Source organism: Cupressus sempervirens, chromosome 4 (genome assembly GCF_028749045.1).
Source record: "Cupressus sempervirens isolate cs-2001-9-10 chromosome 4, ASM2874904v1, whole genome shotgun sequence".
Taxonomy (NCBI): Eukaryota; Viridiplantae; Streptophyta; class Pinopsida; order Cupressales; family Cupressaceae; genus Cupressus; species Cupressus sempervirens.
The window spans coordinates 778,075,088-778,092,717 of NC_143121.1; the positions used below are offsets into that span (position 1 = coordinate 778,075,088).

General features: G+C 32.5%; 1 protein-coding gene across 2 annotated transcripts in view; it reads left to right on the forward strand.

The window, feature by feature from the left end:
- The window catches only part of LOC149563699 (zinc finger (MYND type) family protein / programmed cell death 2 C-terminal domain-containing protein), an 85,487-nt gene extending 75,796 nt beyond the window's left edge, over positions 1–9,691 (forward strand). For both annotated transcript variants that reach the window (XM_089826840.1, XM_089826839.1), the window contains one exon: positions 9,286–9,691. In XM_089826840.1, coding sequence (XP_089682966.1) covers positions 9,286–9,438 — 153 coding nt within the window. In that variant the 3' untranslated portion in view covers positions 9,439–9,691. The remainder of the gene's footprint in view (positions 1–9,285) is intronic.
- The last annotated feature ends 7,939 nt before the right edge of the window (positions 9,692–17,630 follow it).

Here is a 17,630-nt window from a genome sequence, read left to right on the forward strand (position 1 = left end):
TCGGAGTCAAATTTTCATGAGTACAAAGAAAAGATCAAGAGGAAACCAAGAAACATACGTGAAGTAAATACTTGACGCCAACATTGGTGTACTGCATACAACCTTTCACATTTAGAATCTGTTTGTCCATCATATGCTAAGATACCATTTATCCAGTCAAGTTTCAAATGGGTTGGTATGAAGAATCATCAAAGGAAAGAGATGAGGATGATAGTCGACACTCAAGTTCAACATAAAAAAGGGTATGTTGCATCACCATCCAAAGAGAACAATAACTGAGATAAACAAGTGGAAGATGATCTTTCATGCATCACATTACAGGAAGAAGGCATTGAAAAGAAAATCAAGGAGGCAATAGGATTCATCCGAGGAAGAGAAGGGATAGGAAGTAAAGATAAATATTTGGAAACTCTCAAAGGTGACGAATTACAATAACATCACAAATTTGAAGAAGAAAACGTTGGTATACTTCCATTCATGTTGCAAGAGGAGATTCTCAAGAATCAATTACAAGAAATTCCAAGTGTCCTTAGAGATGAAGATAATTATTGAGTGGACAAGTTGAATGAGGAACTTGAAGATATCCTAGATGAATCTAAATATAATTAACACTTCCACTAGATATTATAGGACATCACCGCTTATGTTGTTTTTTGGGGGTGCTAAAAGATATCATAGAAGTACAAATGGATTAATTGTCAACAACATTTTGAGGCCAACTAGTTGTTGCAAGTGGCACAATTCACCATTAACTTAGATTGCCAAAGGCCTTAGTACTTGAGGTGATATTTGGTGATCGTCTTGTGAAGATATTTGGAGATCCACTTATTGAAGAATCCTTAACATTTGAAGACACTATGCTTGATGAAGATACAAATGAAGATTTACAAGATGTTCGTAAAGAAAAATCAATTTGGAACCATATGTCTAGTCAAAAGTCTCAACGTGTATTTCATGAGAATATGTGAGACTTGTTGAGAGATGAACAAGTTGCTCCTGTGGAAGAAGAGATTAAAGAACATTTTAGGGGGTGCTACAATTGGACTTTGTATTCGAAGAACAACTTGAACTATTTGAAGATCATCTCATCAAGGAACTACTGATTTTTGAGGACATGCTGACATAGCTACACATTATTTTGCATGGTTCATGTTACAAAAGGACATGCTACCATAAGAAATATTCCATGGACCTGAGTTCACAATTAATCTTGCATTGATCACTCACGAGTATGATGCTGGTGCCAGTGGGATGGTACATCACTAACTTCAACTTCTTTAAGCCATGGATGGTCAACAAGAATTTGAACAAGAATTTTCATTTGAAGCACACCAAGTTGTTTCTTTCCCTACCTTTAATGTTGAAAGTCTTGAAAGTTATCATTTTGATTATGGTGATCTGGGAAAGACAACTTGTATTTGGGGTGATCATTGCCCACATGAATTGCCTCAAATGTTGATTTTACATGATGAATTTCTTGAGTTTGAAAGTGAGGTAATAATTTTTTTTTCTTGAAGTACAAGGATAAATCAAGATTGGGAACCATTACACAAGACTTGTTATTCTTCAACATTTTGAGAAACCATGTGAGATCATGTATATAGTTGAGTCTTTTGAGAATTGTCCTCAGAAGCTCTGTGTAAATAGTTAAAGTAGGTTTGTCTAGGTCTCCCTTTGTCTAGTTGTTAAGATCTGGGAGGTTAATTTGCCTTATGCCAGTTGACTTGAGATTTTTTTAGAAGGCTCAATTTGTTGCTTGGTTTCCTTTAGTTTAGATATTCTTGCTTTGGTTACTTTAGTTTAGAGGGATCCCAATTTGTGAGATAGGCGATGCATTTTACAACACACTTTGTGTTCTCCCTGTATAGTTATTTGCTAATTTCTTGGATAATTCTATTTGAGGTTCCTTTCAATTAGAGATGTATTCCCAATAACCTGATCTTTCGAAAAGGATTTGCCCTAAATTTGGAGTCGAGTCATACATTGTGTTTAGAGTATACGAGTCTTTTGATTACAACATTATTCACTCAAATGCTCTGAGTCATTGGAGTCCTCAAGGAGAAGTTGGAGTTGGTGAAATTCGTACGCTTGCTTTAGTGCCACTGTGATTTCTCCAAACCCATAATGAGCTTCATTGCTTATGGGCCAAGATAAAAGATGAAAAAGAAAAGCATTATCAAAAGACAGAAAAATAAATCTTGATAGGAAAGTGAGTTGGTTTGGGTAGTGTTTATCTTTCCGATTGATCTAGGATTTCAGCTCTCCAACTTGAATTGACAAAATATGAGAGAAAAAAAATCAACGCATTTTGGCTTTGGGTGTTCGAATATCTCTGTAAGTGCCATTCAATATAAACTCACTAAAAGTAGAGCAATGTTCATGGTGCAATCACAACGATAACCTCATTTGAGCTATGGATGCTTGATTGGCAACAATGCTCATCTAGGACGCTTTTGAAGTATGGATGTCAAAATAGTTAACTACAGTGGATCTTAGGAGGTTTTCGATGGTCTTGTTGAGCAGGGAATGAATACACTTGCACACACATGAATAATTGAGGATGAAAGCTAACTCAATTCTTGTGGTGGACCACATTGAGTGTGAGTGTTCATGGTGGTCGACTTTGTGAAAATATTGTTAATCTCTACTGTGGCCAACCTTGAATATTTTGGTGACCAGGTTGATATATATAGGTGTGCAAATGTTTGAGTTGAGTGTGGATTTGAAGTGATTTGGATGTGGATTGTATATGATGCGAATGTGGATGAGTAGAAGTGAAAATGACAATTTGTGATGAGTTTTGATGATAATATCTTTTAGTGTATGAGACAATGAATGTGCAAGTTGTGTTTGGCATGATATTGGTTGCTTGATGTAGTGGTTGAGGACTATTTTATGATTAACTTATTCTTCTCATTTCAATTCAGCAATTCCCCACACCTGCTAGAAAATAGTGGGTTCTTTTGGTAGCTTGTGCATTTCTGTACTTGCCTTGGAGTTTTCAACTCAAGCTTGCAAATCACCTTGTATCTTGTCCTAAGATCGTGTGTCTTAGTCTTGTAAGTCCCTCATATCTTTTGTAAGATTGTGCGCCTTAGGTTGCAAGTCCAAATCAAGAGCAGTGAACTTGCTTGGCCTTGGGCTTAAAACATTGTATTCAAGCTATTCATATGGTGAGTGTTATTATCAGTGTGTTTTTTCCTACTTTGGGTTTTCCATGTAAAGATCTGATGTTCATGTGTTTTGTGTTCATTGCATTATCTTTGATTGACGATTAGTTGGATGAAGATAATTGATAAGAGTTTGTGATAGAAAACGTTCAAGGTTTTTTGAAGACTAATTCACTGCACCCCACCTCCCCCACACACAGTCTTGCGGTTTGTTCAACACATTTGAATGTCTCTAGCTTCTGCCACCACTTGTTCCACTGAGTCTTTTTCCCCTCTCTTTCAATGCATGAATGTAACAAGAGGTCCAAAAGATGTGCTTGTAAGCACCCTTCACTATCAAACAATCCAATTTGCACACACGTGCGGGAACAGTGACCATTTGTGCAACATCTGAGAGCACAAACGCCTCTATTGCATCTCTCAAAAGGCTAAATTGAAAGTCTGCATCCTTGTTTCGCTGAACAATCCACTGTTCTGAGAAAATTAGAATTAGCAGCGCACATGACTTCAATATTGATGAGTGGCTGATGTCTAATATCAAGCACCCTGCACTATCAAGCAATCCAATTTGCAGATAGGTGCTGGATCAGTGACCATTTGTGCAACATTTGAGAACACAAACTCCTCTATGGCATCTCTTAAAAGGCTAAACTGGAAGTCTGCATCCTCATGTTTCCTGAACAATCCACAGTTTTAAGAAAATAAGAATTAGCTGCACACATGACTATGATATTGATGAGTCTCTGATATCTAATATGAGGGCATGTGACTATGATATTGGTGAGTGGCCAGTGTCTAATATCAGTCCACCCATTCATCAGTATAGAATAACCTATTTTGATCCAAATTTGCCTCGTATCGTCCATTGGCAAATTATCATTGGAATACTCTGTCTAGGAGGTTAGTGTGTAGCTTATTGTAACATGCTATGATATCTCAAAATATATAACAATCACAATTTTCATCATAAAATTGATAAAATAAAACTTTCACCTTTTGTTACATTTAAAACTGAAATAAAATTAAAATCTTTTTCACGTGAACAGGAATATTACAGAATAGTAGATTTACCTACTCTTTCTTTCAAAAGAAATGCATAAACAAAGAGAGAGAAGGGTTTACTGTTTCATCTTCCAATCTAGAAATCTCTTTCCGAGTCTTGACACCACCCAACCATTGATAGAGAGTCATTCACCTAATTTCCTACCTGAAATTTCTCTGCCCTACACGAGGGTGTAGACACAGGGCTAGGTCTGTTTGCCATCCAAGCATGGTGTTTAGAACCTCTACAACTTATAGTTGGTCAGAATCTCTAGGTACCTCCTTAACTAGTATGACCCTTTTGGCTGAACATGTATCTGATTCATGGGAACTGATGGTCGCATGCAACTGTATAGCGCCACCTTGGCTGAGGTTTATAAAGAAGCCATTTCTAGTTTGTGCTATTAGAATTCACCACCCTTACTTGACTTGTATAGAACAAGTGAATTCATCTAATTCACTAGTCTTAACGACCAACAACAGACTATCTGCCAATGTCTACTGATATCAACAAAGGATGGTGACCAACTAACAAGCAATTTGCTCAACTGTTAACTCACTTAACTGTCATAATGACCTTTAAGAGAATTAGACCCGCTAACAATCAACAGCTGTTTCTTAATCAGATACAACTTAGGTCTTTGCTCGTGTCTGCACCTCTCTTTTGGATGATCCAACCTCTGTCATCCACTTGGCACACAAGGTAGTTAGACATAATCATGTTAGCTTACTAGGTATTAATATTATAAACATTAATTTGGTATTTTTTAAAATCAGAAATTCAACTAATCCATGAATATACATATAAAAGATATTTCAAATAACAACTCATCCTTAATTATGCAATTTAAACAATTATATAAACATTTCATGGAGGAGGGATGTAACAATTATGATCTCGTGTGTATGGATGAGGGTTCCTTAGGGGCTACATCTTTAATCAGGTGTTTGAAATAAGTGGAATGAGCCACACAAAATGGTGTGTCGTGAGCAAAAAACAATTTTGCAATGGAAGACTTGGCAGTATCTTGTGGTTTCACATTGAACATAGCTTCAGCTGTCCTTGGCTTCTAATTGCTGCTAATGTTCCTCTATCCTCTTGTGGCAACTTCATTACATCCAACCATGGATGGCATAGGCATAGATGATTGTGCACTTGCAAAATAAGATGCCGACCTTGTCACACCTTGAGCCCTCATTTCCATCTCCCTTTGCAATCTATGGTACTAAATCACACATTTTCAATTTTTTGGACAAGCTTTAACTCCATGGTGTGTAACACGCAAAACACAAGACCATTGCCCTTTGTCTAGCTGCCTTTAGAGTTTTCCTTGCAGATGTGACAAAGACACCATGTTCCCCCTAGATTTATTTTTATTTATTATCCACAGGCGTAACAAATTGGAGAATATGTTTTTTATTTGTTAAAAAGGCCAGTTGCATTTTTTTCCAAGGTTTTTGAAGGGCACTGAGATGGATTCGATTCTGTCCACTACGACCCTCAACACTTGCGTTTGTATTTGTTTTAATTTTTTCCACTTTATTGCTATTACTACGATGATTCTCACTGCTGCTCTTGTTGTTTTTGTGAGATTTAATGCAACCTTACACTGAAAACTGCCAAAAAAGAAAATAAAAATTACAGATGTTTTATGCTTTAAACTTTGAAAATAAAAAATTAAAGGATAAATGAGCTACCTGAGAAGAAATTGCAGTCCCACTGCTCTAGATTCAATCTCTTTTGCAGCTGGCTCCTTCAAACCCTGCTCAAAAGAATTTTTTTCTTCTTATATCCCTGCTTAAAAGAAGTTCTTCCATCAATTCCTGCTGCTCCTTTTTTTTCACAAACAAATCTTGAAAGTAAGCAATATGAAGATGTTTTTCTTCATTACGGCAAGGTGAGACATGGGTCCCATTTAGAAATACAAAAAATGTGCTTTTTAAGCTGTTTTTTTTTTTTTCAAAATTGAGCTTCCTGAGTCACAGGGGATGTTTATGGCTATTTTCCACTCAAGGGAGATGGCCTGAGATGTCCTCAAGGTGTCCCAGAACAATGCTGAGCCAAATAGGCTTGGGGACATGTTACCTGGTAAGCCTGGTTTTTTTCCTATCCTAGTACCAGCAGGACAATATATTACAAGGATAGCATTCCATGCAATCACTGGTATTTGGAGTGAGAATGTGAGTAAATATGGGAAGAATAAATATATGATTAGAGCTGAAAATAATCTGACATTGTATCTCATGCAGAAAGTTGTTTTGAATTCAGATTGGGAGGTCTTTGGATAATAGGATTGAGGTGAGGGATAGAGGAAAGTTGTTGCACAGATATGTAAAAATGTTAAACAACTGTCCATCTTCGAATTTATAGGATCATACTTACGAAATAATGACTACATTATGATTTTTTAGATTTACAAACTTTTATGTACATTTAGTTTTAAATTTTAATACTTTTCTAATTATCTTGTGGACTATAAAGTGGGTCTTATGCGAATGTCACTGCTGAAAATTATAAAATACTGAGGGTTAATGTTTTTGCTTATATGAGCTTACCTCAGCAATAGTCTTCCATAGTCTGACATTGTTTCAACAATTACATGCCTCAAAAAGATAATAGAATTCAAGTTACTTCCCTCTTGGCAACCTCGTTGGAAGTGCTGAACAATGGAACATACAAACTGAATATCAGCTTGAGAGCATTGTTGGCGGGGTTCGGAATTCTGATGGCTGCTTGCCTAGTGACCTTAAAAATAGGAAAAATCCTAGAAACCCTAGTTACCGGATTTGTGCCCGGATTCATCCAGTTTAAAAAAATATGTAAATAAATAATTTTCTTTGTAATCGTAATGACTTGATTCATAGATTCATACTAGAATCATAGATTCATATTATGAAATGATTTAGAATCATAGATTCCTACTGTCAAATGGTTTAGTTTTAGAATTATGTATATTTCTCTTATTTTTTTGGATATTTAATGCATATAAAAAATATTTTTATATAAATACACACACGAATCCTTACGAATCATAATAGGATGTTTTTTTCATGAATCCATGGATCTGATTCATGTGCTCGAAGTGGATTCGTATCCCAAATTGGAACTAAGCTAGGAACCTTTCTCACAATAACAATGGATGATTAGAATCACTTCTCATTATATTGTGTGACCTGTTTAGCTCTAATTTTGTTTTGCTTATGTAATCTCTCAGAGTTTTCAAACTTGCTTAATATGTCTTTTTCTTGCCTGTCATTTCACATGAGAATCGTAGCATCTACTAAATAAGCTTTTTATGTCATCCAAAAATGGGTGTCTATAATCATCGCCAATGAGCTTGATCATGAAAGGACTTTTTCTAATAAAAACTTTTCCTTTAAATATAACATATAAATATTTTCTTTTCATAAGAGGCTATATCAGTGAAGTCCCAAAACCTTCAAAGTTTGTAGGAGGAAATTGAGACTCAAGGAAGAGTGGAAGATGGAATATCCATCAAAACAATCCCCAAGTGAATTCATATACCTTAGATATCAACCCCCACATAAAATGTTCTCTTCTTCATCTTCATATGCAAGCCTCAGATATCATGATATCCAGTCCCACATCAAGGGGCAGGCCAACCAAATCCTAAAATGCAAGCACTAATTGGTTTTACAAATCTCTTTGACCATGAACGACATAGCTTGATATGCTTTTTGTCAACTCATTGTCTCTGCACTATCCAAATGAACCCAAAGACAGTCCCTTTTTAAGCTAAACTTTTTTTGGCGCTAGTGTATGGAACCCTGGATTTGTCTGAATTTTGTGTCATTGAAAGAGACACTGGAGGAAATACCAAAAATTGTATGCACAAAAAGTTGGCAAGAAAGCCAACAATAATGTAGACTGCAGCTTATGGCTTATTACAAGGTCTTAAAAATGTACCTAGATTTAAAAGTATGCATATTAATTTTTCTAGGACCTTTCCAAGAATTTCCGAACATAGTAAGCTATCAATTCATTCATTTTGTAGGGTGCTTTCAATTATCAATATAAATTTGTATTTGCATTTTTCTTTTACAAAAATAGTGTGTACCTTCTATTTGTTTTGTCCCATGTAGTTCATCTTATGGTGTTTTTGGTTAAGCTATATCCATTAATTATAGATTGTCACACCCAAAATCAGGTGTCCCATTCTTTAATGAAACAATTCCTTTAAGGAGTTCACAACATTTTTTTTGTAACTTTTCTAATTGATTGTTCACAAGTTGAGTGGATTTTCTTGGTTCCTAGGAAGATTGAATTCAAAGAGGACGTTCCTTATAAAGGCAAATGAATTTGATATCATTCTTAGAATCAGATTTTTTTAATAGTGGACCAGTGAGTCTTGGTTTAACATACCATTATTAGGTTTCAATATTTTGCGTATTGTTCAGAAGGCTTGTATAGTGCACTATATGCAAGACGGGGTGCACAAAAGGATATGTTATACATCCTCATTCTTACATCATACTAAGGTGTTGACGAGCACCACTTGACTTTATAATCGGTATTTGTATGAATCAAACTGCAAAATCTGGCAGGTTGCTATTGAGAAACTGATCAGTGCACTGGTCTACAAGATGTAAAATAGGGTCCTGTGGGGGATCTGAAATGAAGCCCTTTTAACTAAAGTCCTCTATTGCCTCTCTGATGGTTGTGGATGAGACTGTTGGTCCTGCTCTGGACTAAGACACAGATCAGAAATAGCTTTGTTCTAAAGAGTGGTGGTCCTGCACTAGGATACAGATCAGAGACAGCCTCAGTGTATTTATGATGCCTCTCTTTGTGTAGATTTGTTTCATTTCTACTTGACATGTACCAAGTTACTTGTCTTTATCTACTGACTTTTTTAGACTTGTGTTTTCGTTTTTCTTGCATGTCTACGACTTTGTGTTATGTTTCTGTATGTTTAATTTTTTTTAAAAATTATTGGGTAATGAAGTCTATGTATGGTATTTTGATTATATATCTCAATGACTCCGTCTATGCTTTAGAGATACTTTGCATACATAATGTAGAGTTTTAATGCACATTGGATGTCTTCTGCAGATATTACCTCAATTGCTGTATTTTTTCAAAGTAAAAAATAATACTGATTCATTGGATTGGAGCACCATAGCTATTTATACGTGTGCTGCATCATGTGGGGAGAATTCAGTTGGCTATATTGAGGAATTTGCTTGGGTTCAGTTGGCATCTTGATGCCCATGGCTTGTAATGTGGTAAAATCATTGCCATATTCTTAGCAGCTCTGCTAGACACACTTGATAAGTGCTTTGACATTGTCAGGCCTCTGTGTATATTGATGTCTTAGTGTAGTAAATGTCATTGTTTATTGCTATATTTATAAATTTGAACGTCCTGTAAGTATCCAGTTGAAGGTTAATTAAAAAAACAAATTGACTCATAAATAATAATTATTCTGTTCAAATATATTCTAATTTAGTTTTTGCTACACTGTTGTCATATTTGAATCATAATTTAATTTATTATTTGAATAAAAATGTAAGTTCTCATTTTCTTTTGAATATATATTCAATTCTCTGAACAAGGAGGTCACCCCTGGAACTATATTCAGTTTTCCACATTAAATAGAAAAATATTCTTGGTCGGGGTGTTCATATCATTGAAGAGCATTTTGAACTGAATTCAATATTCAGAGGAGGTTTGATCATTTGTTCTAGTGATAATGTGTAAACTGCTCTAGATTTTGCAAAATAGCTCACCAATTAGAAATATGTAATGTTTAGCCAAACAAACAACCTTTTTGAATGAGTGAAATATGAGCAATACAATAGTTAATCCTAAGAGGTAATGAAATTGAGCCCATGACGGTTACTGAGAAGATTTGGTTATGAGAAAATCTAAAGCGAAAAACTCTAGTTTGATCTTTCTCTTAACGCTACTATAGTCTTTCCAAGTAAAATGAATGATGCCAATCTTGAAAAATCTTTACAACTTGTCAACAAGCATAATACTGTTTTCTTGCATCGACAAGCTGTGCTCAATGCAAAGTCATGTTTCAATAATGGTTGAAACTTTTGGAAGTCATCTTTATTTAATGTTCAACGTTAGTGCTAACATGAATAGATCCCAAAATCCTTAAAGTAGATGCTTTAACTTCCCACAGAATGGAAACAAAAAACATTGTCCTTTAGAAGTTATATAGACTGACAATTCTTTTTGGTTTTCTTTCCTTGTATAAACCATTTGCGTTCATTGAGTTGAGTCTATTGTTAGCAGTAGTGAACTTGGCATTTTGATACCAAACTCATTTCGTTCATATTTGTGTACAAAATTTTCATCCAACCTTGTCACCTTCTTGTCGATGTGCCCAAGTGAGATTCTATTCTCCCACATGAAAATTGGCTTGAATTGAACTCGATAGATTGAATTGGATGGAAGATGACCTTTTCGGTATAAGTAGAAATGGATATAGTTGACCTTTCAGCCTAACCAATCATGTTTCTTGCCGTGTTGCACATGTTTGTGCCTTTATTTCCTTTTTACAACTTTCTCTAATTTCTCTGATGACTTTGGATTAAGGTCTTCCATAGGTGGTGAATCAAATCATTTTATCAAAAAATGAAGACTGAAACAGACTTAATTTTCCATATTAAACATGTGTAACGACCAACTTTCCTATCCTTTAATTATCTTCTAGTTTAACATTTTCAAAATCAACTAATTTACATAATCACATGCAAGGAGGTAATAGTTGTAACAGATTAACCGATACTCATGAATGCCTTCATTACCAGATATAAAGAGAGATCATTATCTAATTGACGCATTAATAAACTTGTACCTTAACTAACTGATACATAAATAAAGGAGAGAGATTTAACTAATAAATGCACTATATTACTCCATATAACTGAAAAAAATAAATACAACATAAATAATTACATGTCTAATTGAACTCGGATGATCATGAAGGATAAATAACATACCCACTAATTGTATTAGGCTATTAATCCAGTTCCAATCTATCTTGTGCAAGTTTTGGTATTGGTGAAGAGGAGAAGCATTAATAGAGGCTTAACCACCCAACCATGGACCTAGTGTATCCCCTCTCTCTCAACTGAGAATAACACTAACTTGGGGATAAGGCATGAGAACATCATCTCGTCCTGTGACTTGAGCATCCTACTGTTATGTCAACATCCAACCAACTAGACATTGTAATCCTTCCAATCAGGCTATCCATCCGATCGGTAGTTATCTTGATGTCTAGTGATCACAATAGCATCATTTGGTACTAAACTTACTCTAGCAAGGGATTTTCATGGACATTGTGCTCGATCACTCACCGCTCGACTCAATAAACAAGACAATACTTAACTAACCACCATGAGTTGACTAGGTTTTAATTTTCCAGACTTTATTTTTCTTCTTTTAATTTATTATGAATATGATCTTCAAATTTGCAGGCATCCCCATAGTCCATGGTTCCATGGATTACACCATTCATTTTAGCCTTGGTTGGCTGTCTTCGATGATAATTGGTGTATAAATCCAACATTCATGGTACTTGCAAATTTCCCTTTTTGCAGAGCAAGTCCTCTGCTCCTTTAAGGAGGTTCTTAAATGTAATTATGAGAATAATTCATGGTTCTTTCCAAAGAATAAAGAATTAAAGAATGCACTGTTGAGAGGTAAGTCTCTTAGTCTCAGACATAGGTCTTTAATGTATCTTTACTAATGCATGCGGCTTTCCCAACTAATCCAGTACGTAAAGATTCATTCTATATTGACCATGTTAATTTATGGTAGGTTTTGGCTCCTACAGGGTTGAACAGATTTAAAATCAAATACTGGTAATAGGCATAACATGTCGTTATCTAGCAGGTCTTCCATAAAGTATACGTGTAAGTATCAATAGCATATTGCAAGGCTTGAAAGTTTGAAAATCAACTAGACAAGATGGAATTTCAATATGAGCATTTTGGATTACAACCTGATGAATTTGAGGCACGTTGTCCTGCCAAAGGTCCAACTGTGAGCTCTAATATTGGAAGTCACTAGGCATGTAGAGCCAATAAGAGGTCCTCTAAACTTTTGATGACTCTTAGTCACTGCCACCAAGGGGCGATAATATACTAGTAAGAAAATATTGCAGAACAACAATGTGGAATTTAAGTGTGATTTTGAGAAGCAAGCCCTGAGTGGTTCCAATTTGCCATTTTATAAAATGTTGCTCAGTTACACTGGAATATGAGCTTGATCAAGATGAGTTATGTGCATGGAGAAAATGTAAGTTGGCAAGCATGAGTTACAATCTTGAATTAAAATGCAAGGGGATGAAATAATGAGAAAAAGAAATGTGGCTGATGGACTTTTATGTATTAATTTAATTTTCCATAAGATGGAAATAATTAAATCCTTCCCACGATTTATTATAATAATACTTATATTATTTGCATGTATTTGTACGTGTTATTTACACATATACATACATACACATTATATCTCAAATATATGTATTCTTGTATATACGTTATATTTTAAATACACATGTATGTAAATGTATATGCAACATGTATAAATATACATAAATACCATGGGTATCGTTATAATAATTTGTGGTGCTAAAGTTCCAACTATGAGCTCCAATATCAGAAGTCGCTAGGAATGCAAAGCCGATAAGAGGTCCTTTAAGCTTTTGACGACTCTCAGTCGTTGCTACCAAGGGGTGATAATATACTGGTAAGAAAATATTGAAGAAAGAGGGTCAGAATGTGAGCGCAATTTTAAGAAGCAAAACCTAAGTGGTTGCGATTTGCTATTTTATAGAATGGTGCTCGGTTCATAGAAATATGAGTCCAATCATGATGAGTTACATGCATGGAGAAAATGCAAGGTGGTGAGCATGAGTTACACTCTTGAATTAAAATGCAAGGGGCCAAAATAATGAGAAAAATAGATGTGGCTGATGGACTTTGTGTATTAATTTAATTTGCCATAAGATGGAAATAATACAATCCTTCACATGATTTATTATAATAATACTTATAAATTATTTACATATATTTGTACGTGTTATTTACATGTATACATACAAACACATTATATTTCAAATATATGTATTCTTGCATAGACATTATATTTTAAATATACGTATACATACATACATATGTAACATGTACAAATATACGTAAATACCATGGTATTACTATAATAAATCATGTATGAAAATACAAGAAGGATTACAGATCATCCATATTCTCAAATTAAAGGTAATAATTGTTTTTACTAAGTTCACTATTCAAGTGAATATATATTGTTAGAGTAATAAGGTGTTTTCTTATTATCTCTATTTGCTTAAGCTAAACTTTAGGCATATAATAACTAATTTTTTTATTAATTACTATCATGCAACTATATTTTACCTTTTAGGGTTCTAGATCTCCTTTTATAAGGATTGAACCGTCTTTGTAATATTCAACTCATTCACTTTTTTGATTAATATAAATTTCTCTTTTCTTGCTCATCAAGAATGTCTCCTATGTGGATCTATGAATTCTAGCCTCCAACAGGAGTTTGCATGCAGTGATTCTTGAGAGTTCTGGGGTTGAGCTTTCATCAACTTCAACATGGTATCAGAGCTCCATAATTTCATGCCCCTGTTCACTTTATGAGAGGTTTGCCCTTGTTTCCAAATTTGTTTTCTTTAGAGGATTTTGTATTGGATTTGGGGCGGGGAGGGGCTTTATTTTGGGTCACTTTGGGCCCAAATGGACATTATCGTTGAGCTCAAAGCATCCAAAACCCACATTTCCATATAAAATGTCACATTTGGACAAAGTTGTAGTCCGAGGCAAATTTTTGCACGCAGGCCGTACAACATGGGCATGATTTACAAGGTGATGATTATTTAATTTTTTAATAAAACAAAAATAAATTAAAATATTCCACTTTATTAAAAAGTGTTGTGCATTATTGTTTTTAAAAAAAAGTTGTTGTAGAGCACATATTATTTATTATAAAAAAAAATGCTTGGAATTTTTTGTTTGAGCACTCTTTTCAAAAGGCGCAGGTGGCACACTTTTACCGCTGCGTAGGTGATGGTTAAGGGCCTTGGGCATGTGACATATTGTCTTCCCTCCTTTCACCAGGGTGTCCGGCCTTTATTTTGGGCCCTGTGCATGAGCATGTATTTGGATGACCCCCACAATAGAGGCAACGACTACCCAGGCAGGAGGATCGATTGCCTGGATATTGCCGCCTGGGTATGCCCCATCTGCTCATGCCATGCCATACAAACATTGTAACCTGTTCCACCATACCTCCATTGTTGTAGTTCAGATTTGACTCTTTCCTGCACACCTGCGCCATTAGTACTCTGTTCAATGGAGAAGTAGGTTATGTTTTAAAATTTTAAAAATAGATAAGTTAGAATCATTTTTTATGTTTTATTATTTATTGTAGTTAAAACTTTAACAATGTAAATTATGTTATTAATATAATTATATGATTCTATGAGCTATAAAAAATTATTTGATATTATGTTTTATGACTTATAAAAAAAATTATGTTTTTAACATGGTTTTAAAACTAATATCATAAAATAATATTTATAACATTAATTTTTCACATTCATTCAAAATAGAAATAATAGTTTAGAAATATATCTCTATTACAATTAACAATATAAGTAACATTCTTCATATTTAAAATAATAATAATAAAATGTTGATAAATATTTTTATCAATCATCTAATTGTAATTCAACTAACTTATTTCAATTCAATATTTTTAGTATTTATATTTTTACTTCACCTCTAACTAAAATATTGAACTTAAAGTACTCAAATTGCAATCATTAGAATAATAACTATAGTATTATTAAAATTTTAAATGTTATTATTTTAAATTATTAAAAATAATACTATAGTTCAATTTTTAAATGTTATTATTTTAACTATAGCTTAATAATACTATAGTTCAATTTTTAAATGTTATTATTTTAACTATAGTTTAATAATACTATAGTTCAATTTTTAAATGTTATTATTTTAACTATAGTTTAATAATAACTATAGTTCAATTTTAAATGTTATTATTTTAACTATAGTTCAATTTTTAAATGTTATTATGTTAACTATAGTATTATTAAACTATAGTTTAATAATACTATAGTTAAAATAATAACTTTAAAATATTTTACAATCATTAAAATATAGTTTAGTAATACTATATTTTAATGTTATTATATTAACTATAACTATAGTTTAATAATAACTATAGTTCAATTTTAAATGTTATTATTTTAACTATAGTTTAATAATAACTATAGTTCAATTTTTAAATGTTATTATGTTAACTATAGTATTATTAAACTATAGTTTAATAATACTATAGTTAAAATAATAACATTAAAATATTTTACAATCATTAAAATATAGTTTAGTAATATTATATTTTAATGATTTAATGTTATTATTTTAACTATAGTATTAATAATACTATATTTTAATGATTTAATGTTATTATATTAACTATAGTTAAAATATTTTACAATCAATAAAATGTTATTATTTTAACTAAAATAATAACATTAAAATATTTTACAATCATTTTAACTATATTTTAGTTATAGTTAAAATAATAACATTTAAAAATTGAACTATAGTATTATTTTTAATAATTTAAAATAATAACATTTAAAATTTTAATAATACTATAGTTATTATTCTAATGATTGTAATTTGAGTACTTTAAGTAGGTGAAGTAAAAATATAAATACCTAAAAATATTGAATTGAAAATAGTTGAATTACAATTAGATGATTTAAAATAATAACATTTAAATTTTTAATAATACTATAGTTATTAATCTAATGATTGTAATTTGAGTACTTTAAGTAGATGAAGTAAAAATATAAATACTAAAAATATTGAATTGAAAATAGTTGAATTACAATTAGATGATAGATAAAAATATTTATCAATATTTTATTATTATTATTTTAAATATGAAGAATGTTACTTATATTGTTAATTGTAATACATATATATTTCTAAACTATTATTTCTATTTTGAATGAATGTAAAAAATTAATGTTATAAATATTGTTTTACGATATTAGTTTTAAAACCATGTTAAAAACATAATTTTTTTTATAAGTCATAAAGCATAATATCAAATAATTTTTTATAGCTCATAAAATCATATAATTATATCAATAACATAATTTAGATTGTTAAAGTTTTAACTACAATAAATAATAAAACATAAAAAATGATTCTAACTTATCTATTTTTAAAATTTTAAAACATAACCTACTTCTCCATTGAACGAAGTACTAATGGCGCATGCTTGCAGGAAAGAGTCAAATCTGAACTGTAGCGATGGAGGTACGGTGGAATAAGTTACAATGTTTGTATGGCATGGCATGAGCGGATGGGGCATATCCAGGTGGCAATACCCAGGCAGTCCATCCTCCTGCCTGGGTAGCCGTTGCCCACAATAGATTGGGCAGACCCTCCCTCGGCAACCACGCTCCTGAGTTGACTTCAATGTGGCTTTGGCTCATGTGCTTTCTTTATTGTGATTGGTCCTACTCGTACCCCTACGCTCTCTACAAATTTTGATGAGCGAAAACTTGGCAACGACTATCCAGGCAGTTCATTTGATTGCTCGAATGCCCCCAACTCATGCCCTTTTTGTCAGTGTCAGTCTTCTGCCAGTGCATCGGCTAAAGTGCCATGCCCCATGTGCATCGAATGGCAGAGACCTTTTTCTGACATATACTGTGATGTCAATGTTTTTCTAACACAATAGACCTTTTTGCTATATGTTTTTAATCTCACCTAAGTGCCTTTTTACTTGGTTTTTTTTTAAAGTGGTTGGTTTTATATTGTGTCTTGTAATGTTTGTGTTGTTGTAAAGTCTAAAATATTTACTATTTAGTTGAGATAAGTAAAAATATAATTTTATTAAAAATATAAATATAAAGAAATAAAAATATTATTGTTTTGTTTAGATTGTAATTTATTTCAATTATCATAATGTTTACTTTGTTGTAAAATTAAAATTTTAGTATATTTGTTATTTATTTTAGATAAATAAAAATGGAATTTTATTAAAATTTTCAATATATTATTATTATTATAAAGATAAAGTATCCTCATAAATTATATTAATTTAATAATTATTTAAAATTATATTAACTATTATTTAAGAAGACTTAAAATGACTGAAAAAGACTTAAAATGATATGTCTTCTTAAATAATATTTATTGTGAGTCTTTTTTAACGTTCTTATCTTTACCAAATGATCCTTTAAGTTCTTATCTTTACCAAATGATCCTTTAAGTAAATAGTAAGACATTCTTATCTTACTTTTTAACTATTTAGAGATCTGACTCAACTCTATCATGAATATAACT